The sequence below is a fragment of the Prionailurus viverrinus genome, chromosome A2, assembly GCF_022837055.1.
Source record: "Prionailurus viverrinus isolate Anna chromosome A2, UM_Priviv_1.0, whole genome shotgun sequence".
Taxonomy (NCBI): domain Eukaryota; kingdom Metazoa; phylum Chordata; class Mammalia; order Carnivora; family Felidae; genus Prionailurus; species Prionailurus viverrinus.
The window spans coordinates 8,275,622-8,286,397 of NC_062562.1; the positions used below are offsets into that span (position 1 = coordinate 8,275,622).

General features: G+C 55.4%; 1 protein-coding gene across 5 annotated transcripts; it reads right to left on the reverse strand.

The window, feature by feature from the left end:
• Window positions 1-787: 787 nt before the first annotated feature.
• Window positions 788-10,762, reverse strand: TRMT1 (tRNA methyltransferase 1). 5 transcript variants are annotated; one of them, XM_047826385.1, is made up of 17 exons: window positions 10,668-10,755; window positions 10,159-10,443; window positions 10,010-10,065; window positions 9,615-9,757; window positions 9,261-9,448; window positions 4,848-4,963; window positions 4,657-4,769; window positions 3,748-3,896; window positions 3,500-3,586; window positions 3,350-3,419; window positions 3,104-3,238; window positions 2,927-3,012; window positions 2,501-2,609; window positions 2,338-2,414; window positions 1,349-1,468; window positions 1,144-1,273; window positions 788-970 (listed from the first exon to the last, which is right to left on the reverse strand). In XM_047826385.1, exons 2-17 carry the CDS (start codon window positions 10,416-10,418, stop codon window positions 821-823), a joined length of 1,989 nt encoding a protein of 662 aa, XP_047682341.1. In that variant the 5' UTR covers window positions 10,419-10,443; window positions 10,668-10,755; the 3' UTR covers window positions 788-820. The 5 variants fall into 5 exon arrangements, with proteins under 5 accessions (XP_047682341.1, XP_047682333.1, XP_047682325.1 ...); XM_047826377.1 differs by having other exon boundaries at window positions 4,657-4,963; window positions 10,159-10,362; window positions 10,668-10,762; XM_047826369.1 differs by having other exon boundaries at window positions 4,657-4,963.
• Between the last annotated feature and the right edge of the window lie 14 nt (window positions 10,763-10,776).

A 10,776-nucleotide genomic window follows, 5' to 3' on the forward strand; every position in this document is an offset into this window, starting at 1 on the left:
CTGCCCCAGGGAAGCGCGAGGTCAGCTCTGAGCCCCCAAGTTAAGGGATCACCCCAACAAACTAGGTTCTGGGATTAGGTTCCTTTTACAGGCGGGGAGGAAGCCAAGGGAAAGGTGTTCGCGGGGGGGGGCCGCGGCTACCACGTGGGGGTGGGGATTCTGCCCTAAGCCTCTCCGTTAACGTTGCTAACCCTCGTCCCGGAGGGGAGGGGAAGCGGCAGGCCGGCTAGTGCCTCAGTGTGCTCGACTGAGGGGCCGCGGAGCAGGAAGCACCTGGCCTGGAGCGGATGCACAAGGCGCCTGGTTCCGGTCCGGCTTCCGCCACCGCGGCCCTGTGGGGAGCTCGGCCAGAGAAACCGGGCGGCGACGCGAGGCAGGGTAGGGGCTGGGTGACTGGAGGGCCCGCCTGTGTCTGGGTGCACGCCAACAGGGGGGCGGAGGCCCCACGAGCACGAGCGCACGGCTACCGCCTCGTGGCCGGCTGGGGAACTGCAGGCGCCAGCAAAGGGGCGGCGGGCTGAGCGACTCGTGCTGCGGGACAGACCATCCCGCTGGCCGACGGTCAGCTCCCACACCCCCATACAGACAGAACACTCCAGATGGCAATACTGACAGCACTTCGGTCGGGCAGGGACAAACCTCCAGATGCGTAGCGCTTCCCCAGGGAGTGAAACAAAAAAAGATGCCCAGAGGAACGCACGCTCCAGACACGCAGCTGGAGAGACGGACAGAGCCTCTAAGGCAGATGGACAGACAGACCCGCAGGCAGCCTCCCGACTCAGACGAATGGCAGCCGGAAAGGTGACATATCTTTATTGGCTCAGTCTACACCCGGACCGGCGGCAACGCCAGACCCAGGCGGGTTCTGGTGAGAGGTCTTGGGATGGTCAGGGGAGGCGGCTGCAGCGGTGTCCTCGGGTGTTGGGGGGCTGTGGGAGTAGCAGCACTGGTCCCCGCGTTGACAGGTGCCCTGGTGGGAGAACGGTGGGTGTGAACCCTGGCTCAGTGCTCAGCAGCCTCTGCTGGGTCCCCTTCCTAGACGGGGAGCTCGCTCGCACGCCCTGCCCGCCCCGGTTCTCCCAGCCCTGCTGCAGGGAGGGCGATCCCTGGGTGCTGCTGTGTGGGGTGGTGGGGGTGCCTCACCTCCTTGAATCTTTTACAGGGAAAGGTCTTGAGCCGGGCAGCCCGCTGGACCGGGTCCTCAGCTGGCTCCTTTCTCTTATTCTGGTGTAGCCTGCGTCTCTCCTCCACAGCTTCACCTGCGGCCTTGCCCCTGTGCAGGCAGAGGAGTAGCTGGCACCCCATCCTGCCCCGGGCAAGCCCCACCGCCACCCGCGCTCTCACTCACCCTGGCCGGGCACGGGGCCGGGGGCCCCAGTTGGCCTCAGGATTAGCCTGGAAGCGCTTGAGTCCTCGCTGGCGGGAGCTGGGGTTGGCGTCATCCCGGACGGTGAAGTTGGCCTGCAGCCTGGGGACGTGGGAGTGGGGGCTGAGGGGCAGGTGCCCCGCAGGTGTGCACGGACCACCTGCCAACCCCCGTGCAGCTCCACGTGCCTTGGGAAGGCCGTGTCCGCCCGGGTCGGGATTCTCATCCAGTTAATGAACATGTATCCAGTGCCCACCACGAGCCTAAGATCTGCCATTGGTAAGGCCGACGTTCCAGTGCGGGAGACGATGGGACAGATCAGAGGTGAGTGAAGTGTATCGTGTTAGGGCACGGATGAGAGTTTTGAGAAAAACAGAGCAGGACAAAGGGAATGGGGAGGCGGGAGAAGGGGCGCAGGACAGGACAGAGCGGTCAGAGACACCTGAAGGAGGGAGGGAAGAGCCTTCAGGGGACCCGGGATGGGCACTCCAGGCACAGAGAGCAGCCCTTATAAAGGCCCTAAGGGGGCGCTGCGTCTGAGGAGTGTGAGTGCGGAGGCCCAGTATGGAGGGAGGTAGGGAGAGTGGGGATGAAGGGGGAGGGAGGGGACAGGGAGATGGCACACAGCTTGCAGGCAGAACTTGGGTTTCTAATGAGTGAGGTGGGAGTCACAGAGGCTTCTAAACAGAGGGTGGACAGGTCTGACTCCGGTCCTCACCGATGTACTGTGGCTGCTGTGGGGAGAGGCTGGGGGCCGGAGTGGGGGGGGGGGGACCAGGGCGGAGCCAGCAGCACTGGTCCAGCTGGGCAGTGATGGGGCCAGACCAGGGCAGGGGCAGAAGGGGAGGGGAAGCGGGAAGATTCTGGATCTCAGGTGAATGAGCATGTGTCTGTGGAGGGAAGGATCTGCGTTGTCCCCTGCCCACACGTGAGCCCCCTACGCCCGCGGGCAGCCACACCAGTGCCCGTACCTGGGCTCCACGCTGAGAATACGGAACGCAGGGCTGGCCTCTGACAGCCTTTCCCGCTTCACCGGACACTCCTTTTCCTGGGAGGTAAAGTTCAAAGGTCAGGGGACGCTGGGCCTGACCATGTCCCGGCCTCGCACCCCCATCTGGTCAGGCCAGCCCTCACCCAGCAGCGCATGATGTCCCAGAGGGCTGAGGAGGGGGCATCCGTCTTCACGGCATTCTTACAGGCGTGGGAGAGTGAGACCCGGAAGCCGGCATGGAGGAGAGCTGACCTGGGGACCAAGAGGGGCCGTGGGTGGGGGGCGGGGGGCCGGACCCCAAAGCCAGTGCTGATCCGTGCGGGTGTGACGCAGCTGAACGTCTCACGGTGACTACGCGGCCTGGGTAATGCCAGTGATCGTGTTGGGGAGACTATCTCCCTCCCCAAGGCTCAAGGCCTCCGCGCTCTCTTCTAAGCACCTGCACGTAGGCCTGTTGGAAAGCTGTTTTACCCAAGACTCTGGCCTTGAGGGGGGCCGGCCTTGCCCCAGGGCATCCAGAGGGCGGGCGAAGGGCGCAGACTCCTTCCCGCCCGGGACTGGGCACTCACCGCAGCTGCAGGAGGCTGGGCGTGCTGCAGCGGATAGTGCTGCTCAGCTGGTCCAGCGTGTAGTAGAGAGGCACGTCCGGGAGCTCCTGCCGGTGGGGACAGGACGGGCGCGGGGTGGGTGGGGGAAGGATGGCTGGGCACAGGCGGGGCCCCCTCCCCGTCACCCCGGGCCCCCACCTCAGTGATGACGCTCAGGACCCCCTGGATTCGCTCCGAGGTGTGGAAGCGGCCAGGATTGGTGCTCACAGCCTGCAGCACGCGCCCCACGAAGTCCAGGTCGTGGATGGGCTCCGCCCACAGGGGACCGCCAAGCTACAGACACATGGCGGGGGTGGGGGCGGGGGTGGGGGGTGGGGGCAAAGGGCCAGGTGTCAAGAGAGCCGGAACCCCAGCGTCCCCCTGGTTTCCCCGGCCCTGCCTCACCTGGTGTCGCTGCCCACAGTGCTCACACTCAGGGCTGATTGGGGGACCACAGGCCGCAGAGAACTTGACCCTGCAGAGAGAGGGGTGGTTAGGGGGCGGCGACCCTAGGACGCCTCCTTCACCTTCCTCCCCCGGCTCACCCGTGCTCACCGGCTGCCAGAGGCTCCGGACGTTTTGCCAAGGCGCTGGAGGTGAAAGGTCCCGCAGCCCACACACTGGAACACCAGTGCCTGCTTGCTGGGGGGGGGGGGGGGGGGGGGGGGGCAGGGCTCATAAGCTCCCCAACCTGACCGCCGCACCCCAGCTCCTCCCCGTTAGGAGTCCCGTTTCCTCCCGTGCCCCAAAAGGCCCTGTTGCCCCCCTCTGTTCGTTGCTTCCCTTGCTTGCCCCAGACTAACCTGGCTGAGGCCTTGACTTTGGCCTGGCCGGTGAAGACGCGGACAAAAACTCTCACGTAGAAGTCAGCGCTGACGCTGAGCAGTGGCACCACAAAGCGCTGGTAGCAGTTGGCTCGGAGGTCCAGGCTGTGCAGGACGATCCTCAGGGCCTGAGGGTGGGAGGCGGGCATCAGCCAGCAGCCCTGCCTCCACGGACGCCTCCCAGCTACCCTGGGGCCACACCAGGTGCTCATAAGCACAGGCTCAGAGGCGGCTCCCTGGTGTTGCAAGCCCAGGCCCAAGCAGCGTCCTGGCTGTGTGACCCCTGCCAAGTGAATGCCTCAGTTCCCCCATCGACGGGATCACAACAGTCTAAGTCTCTTTATGGGCCTCCTGGGGGTGCTACGTGGTTACGGAACGCACAGGCCCACCATCCAGGGCAGCAACATCCGTGTGCCCCGCGCTATGTGATGTGCTCCAAGGACCTGGTGACAGGGCCCTTACGGAACAAAGCCAGGCCATCCTCCTTTCCGGCTCCCGCCCTCTCGAATCCCCAGGGCAATTCACCATCGTGGGCATTTCACAGAGGCCAAAAGCGAGGCCCAGAAGGGTGAAATGAATCACCCAAAGGCGCCAGCAAAGCTAGGATTTGAACCCAAAGCCAAACCCACTCCTGAAAACTGTCCTAAATAACAATTTTGAACGAGTTGTTAAAACCGAGGGCACTAGGAAAAATAATGCGGCCACTGGCTCCCGCCCTGGGCAAAACCACTGCCGTCCGAGTGACCAGAACTGGAAGTCCGGGCTCTAGAACTATTCTGGCTATAGACCTGCTTGTCTTTAACATCTTGGGATGGATCTGGCCCCTGCTGCCTGGAGGAAGCGAAGCAGGTCTGCGGGGTGGGAAGGGGTGGGGGGAGGGCGGCTCACCATCTCATGGCAGGCCCGGCTCTTGAGGGCCATGGCCCCGTACTTGCTGTAACAGGTCTCCCCGCTGTTCCCCGCCAGCACTGCCATGTCGGTGCAGGTGACGCACAGCAGACCTGCAAGGAAGGCCTGAGCAGTGAGGATCCTCCAGAAACCCCGAGCCCTGCTCTGTGCCCAGGTCAGTGTGGCCTCACCTCCTTCGCTCACAGCCTGCACGGCTGCATCCAAGAAGGGGGCGGGGCTGCCATACGGGTCCAGGTCGATGACGTCAAACCGCTCCGATGCCCTCTGGTGCTGGTACATCAGCATCCTGGGAGCGAGAAGGCCCCGGTCCTCAGCGCCCTGCATCAGGGACCTGCTCTGTCCCCTACACGTGTCCTCTCATTGGGTGTGATGGTTTCGGCCTGCATTTGGAGGCCAGCTGGCTAGGTTCGGACCCTGGCCTGGCCATGTGCTAACCAACCACGTGACTTTTCTTCCTTGGGCCTCAGCGTACTCGTGTCTAACAACAGCAATGATAATAGCCAATGGTGACGTGACATACATATGCCTGACAACTGTTTCAAGCCGTTTATAGATTAACTTTCAATCAAATAACCTTCCAGGCAAATCTTACGGATTTGGAATCATTATCGTTTCCTTTGTAGGTGAGGAAATGCAAATGCTGTCTTCTCCAAGTTGCCAACCCTAACTGTTATTTAAAATTGCAACCTGGGGCGCCTGGGTGGCTCAGTGGGTTGAACATCCGACTCTTGATTTTGGCTCAGGTCACGATCTCACAGTCCATGAGTTCGAGCCCCGAATCGGGCTCTGCTTGGGATTCTCTCTCTCTCCCTGTCGCTCTCTGCCCCTCCCCCGCTCATGCTCTGTCTCAGTCTCTCTCTCAAAAATAAACATTGAAAAAACACTTTTAATAAAAAATAAAATGAAATGAAATGAAATGAAATAAAATATATAAAATTACAACCCATCCACCACCTTCCTCCATCCCCTCCAACCTCCAGTTTTTTCCCAGAGCACTTTTCACGTTTTACTTTTCTTTTTTTTTTTTTCTTTTACTTTTCTTTTCACTTTTTCACCACTTTTACTATATAGTTTGCTCATTGATCTGGCTGTCACTGTCTTTGTTTCCTACCAGATTCTAATACAGTCCAGAAAACAAATACTTTTTATTTGTGCTCTGTAAAAAGTCAGATAGCAAATATTTTAGGCTTTGTGGGCCACAGATGGTGCCTTTTTTTTTTTTTTTTTTAAACCCTTTAAAAATGCAAAAAACATGGGATGCCTGCCTCAGCCCGTTGAGGGTCCAACTCTTGATTTCGGCTCAGGTCATGATCTCAAGGTCGTGGGATGGAACCCCCACACTGGGCTCTGCCCTGAGCAGGCAGCCTGTTTGGGATTCTCTCTCTCCCTCTGCCCCTCTCCCCACTCTCCAGCAAGTGCGAGCGCTCTCTCAAGAAAAGAAAAGAAAATGCAAAAAATTCTTAGCTGGTGGGCCAAAAAAAACACAACAACCCAGGCTCTGGCCTCCCAGGGGGCCTCCCAGGCTGCTGTTTGCTGGACCCCAGCATTAGAATGTGAATGCCCCAAGGTCAGGGATTTTGCCTATTTTGTTTACTGATGCCTGGCACATTGTGGATACTGGCTTTGTGCTGGCTCATTTGAATGAATAAAAGTACCAGAAGTTGAGAAGTTAAGTCTACAATGGAAACCATAGCAAAACAATCAGTGTGGTTTATCACATCAATTAAAGAAAGGACAAGAACCACGTGATCCTCTCAATAGATGCAGAGAAAGCATTTGACAAAATCCAGCATCCTTTCTTGATAAAAACCCTCAAGAAAGTAGGGATAGAAGGATCATACGTCGAGATCATAAAAGCCATATATGAAAGACCCGCGGCTAATATCATCCTCAGTGGGGAAAAACTGAGAGCTTTCCCCCTAAGGTCAGGACCACGACAGGGATGTCCACTCTCGCCACTGCTATTTAACGTAGTATTGGAGGTCTTAGCCTCAGCAATCAGACAACACAAAGGAATAAAATGCATCCAAATCGGCAAGGAGAAGTCAAACTTTCATTCTGTGCAGGATGACCTGACACTCTATATGGAACACGCAAAAGATTCCACAAAAAACTGCTGAACTGATCCATGAATTCAGCAAAGTCGCAGGATATAAAATCAATGCACAGAAATCAGTTGCATTTCTATACACCAATAGTGAAGCAACAGAGAGAGAAATCAAGGAATTGATCCCATTTACAACTGCACCAAAAACCACAGAATATCTAGGAATGAACCTAACCAAAGAGGTGAAAAATCTATATGCTGAAAGCGAAAGAAAACTTATGGAAGAAACTGAAGACACAAAAAAATGGAAAAAGATTCCATGCTCCTGGGTTGGAAGAACAACTATTGTTAAAACGTCGATACTCCCCAAAGGAATCTACATATTCAATGCAATGCCTATCAAAATAACACCAGCATTCTTCACAGAGCTAGAACAAAAAACCTTAAAATCTGAATCAGAAAAGACGCTGAATAGCCAAAGCAATCCTGAAAAAGAAAACCAAAGCAGGAGGCATCACAATCCCGGACTTCAAGCTGTATTACAAAGCTGTCATCATCAAGACAGTATGGTATTGGCTCAAAAACAGACACTCAGATCAACGGGACAGAATAGACAACCCAGAAATGGACCCACAAACATTATGGCCAACTAATCTTCGACAAAGCAGCAAAGAATATCCAAAGGAATAAAGACAGTCTCTTGAGCGAATAGTGCTGGGAAAACTGGACAGCAACATGCAGAAAAATGAACCTGGACCACTTTCCTACACTATACACAAAAAGAAACTCAAAATGGATGAAGCACCTAAATGTAAGTCAGGAAGCCATCAAAATCCTCGAGGAGAAAGCAGGCAAAAACCTCTCTGGCCTCAGCCACAGCAACTTCTTACTCAACAGGTCTCCGGAGGCAAGGGAAACAAAAGCAAAAATGAACTATTGGGACCTCATCGAAATAAAAAGCCTCTGCACAGCGAAGGAATCAGCAAAACTAAAAGGCACCCAACAGAATGGGAGAAGACATTTGCAAACGACGTATCAAAGGGTTAGTGTCCAAAATCTAGAAAGAACTTATCAAACTCAACACCCAAAAAACAAATAATCCAGTGAAGAAATGGGCAAAACACATGAATAGACACTTTTCCAAAGAAGACATCCTGGCTAACAGACACATGAAGAAATGCTCAACATCACTCACCATCAGGGAAATACAAATCGAAACGCCAATGAGATAGCACTTCACATCTGTCAGAACGGCTCACATTAACAACTCCGGCAACAACAGATGTTGATGAGGATGCAGAGAAAGAGGATCTCTTTTGCCCTGCTGGAGGGAATGCAAACTGGTGCAGCCACTCTGGAAAACAGTATGGAGGTTCCTCAAAAAATTAAAAATAGAACTACCCTATGACCCAGCAATTGCACTACTAGGTATTTATCCAAGGATACAGGTGTGACGTTTCAAAGGGGCACATGCACCCCCATGTTTATAGCAGTGCTAAGGACAATAGCCAAAGTATGGAAAGAGCCCAAATGTCCGTGGATGGGTGAATGGATAAAGATGTGGCATATACGTATACACATACATATACATATACATATATGTACATATGTGTGTGTGTGTGTATATATATACACACACACAAAATAGTGTATTACTCGGCAATCAAGAACGAAATCTTACCATTGGCAACTACATGGATGGAACTAGAGGGTATTATGCTAAGCGAAATTGGTCAGCCAGAGAAAGACAAATCTATGACTTCACTCATATGAGGACTTTAAGATATAAAACAGATGAACAGAAGGGAAAGGAAGCAAAGATGATATAAAAACAAGGAGGGGGGACAAAACACAAGAGACTCTTAAATACAAGGAACAAACTGAGGGTGGCTGGAGGGGTTGTGGGGGGGGGATGGGCTAAATGGGTAAGGGACATTAAGGAGGACACTTGTTGGGATGAGCACTGGGTGTTATACACACAGGATAAATCACAAAATCTATTCCTGCAAACATTATTGCACTATATGCTAACTAACTTGGATGTGAATTAAAAAATTAATTAATTTTAAAAAAAAAAAGTAAAATGGAAACCATAGGGGAATCTGGGTGGCTCAGCTGGTGGACCACTCAGTGACCTGTGACCAGCTTGGGCCATGGTCCTGGAGGTCATGGGATGGAGCCCTACTCCACCCTTAGCATGGAGTCTGCTTGAGATTCTCTCTCTCCTTCCCTCTGTCCCTCTCCCCTGCTCGTGCACTCTCTGTCTCTAGAATAAGAAAATACAAATGAAAATAAAATGGAAACCATAATGGGACTTATTTCTGGCTATCTAAGCATCATCTCTCACTTAATCAACAGAGCAACTCCTATGATACTAACATTCTCATTTTATAGACAAGAAAACGGGGGCTCAGAGAGGCTAAGGCACTCTCCCAAGGCCAAAGAGCAAGAATATGATGGACTTAGGACTTGAGCCCAGGCAGCCTTGCTCTGGCATGCACGTTCCAGCCATGAGGCTCGGCTGCCCCAAACCTACCTGGCATCGGCCTGCCTGGGATGTACCAGGTGGGCCACAGCGTTGAGCTGCACATTACGGCACATGAGATCCACGGCTCGGGCAGAGGCATCGTTGGCAACTACAGACTGGAGTCCAGGCACCTCTCGTGCAAAGCGAATGGAACGTAGGCCCGAGGCTGCCAGACCCTCTAGCACTCGAAGGCCTTCCTGTTGGGAGTAATCAGGGAGCCCCACTCACGTGGATACCTCTATCCTCTGCTGGGCCCCAAGGAGCCCCCACCACCCACTTCCTATAGCTCTCCGGCCTCAGGAGCCTTCCTTCCTCCATTACTGGAGGACTCCGGGGCCGCCACCTCCTCTGTCCAGGCCCCACCTCGCAGATCTCCCCAACGGCAGCTGTTCGAGGTTGGTCTCCCGAGGCCAGGTTTGCACCCTTTTTCAGTTCAGCCTTTTCCTCCTCTTGCTCTGACAAGTCCACGACCACCTTTTGCACGTCCTTCTCACCTGGCACCTTGACTGCAGCCACCCAGAAGCACAAGTCAGGGGTCTCAAAGCTCCCTCTGAGAGACCTCCCCCTATTCCTCAGTATACAGAAGATTCATGGGAGAAAATCTTCCTCAAAGCCCCTGGGGAAGGCCTGAAGGAAATGAACCCAGGGCCTGCAAGGTGCCTGCAGCCTTTTAGAACTTTAAGGGAAAGGGGGCGGGGCAGGGCAGGGAGCGAGCTCTGCGTGACCCCGGCCCACAGGGAGACTGGACCTCAACTCACTCTGGATTCCTTTGGCCCCAAGCTGAATGCGAGCAAACTCGGTGATCACGGCACATCTGCGGGAGAGACGGGGGGGTTGGTTACCTCACACTCCCTCAACCTTGCAGATGCACTGCCCTCTGCCAAGCTGGCCCCACACCCCTGCTCACGTCAGGTCCCGGTTGAACTCTTGCACCGGGTTGTAGAAGACTTCGTTGGCGCTGGGGAAGGCTATCTTGGCGGCCCCCTCGGTGACCGTCGTCTCCTGAGCCTCGGATGCTCGCTCTTCTCCGCAGGGCTCGGTGCCGTTCTCCATGCCGGCTGGATTCGGCGGCCCCTGCGGCTGCCCCTCCATAAACCTGGCTCTACAGAGACTGCGCGTGGAGCGGAGAGTTAGACTTAGCCACAGACCGATTCTCGCACGGGGCATCCGCGGGAGCCTCTCCCTGCCAAGCCTGGTTTGGGGGGGCGGGGGAGGGCACAGGAAGAGCATCAGGGAGCTGCGTCCCCGGGCCAGGTGGCCTATACATCAGTAAAGATTAAGACCCTGCGGCCTCGGTAAGCTGACACTACACGCCATCTTCGGAGTACCGGCCCCTGAGAAGCCAGAGGCCAGAAGCCCTCTAGCGGGCCCGACACTGGCCTGGATCCCTCCCCGCGTCGCCCACGTCCTTCTCACCTTCGCTCCGGGCGTCCAGGACCGTATTAGCCTGGGTGCACGTTTCCCGGATTAGGACCTGGGCGTCGCCATGTTGGCACAGTGGGAGGGCAGGTCACATGATAGAATT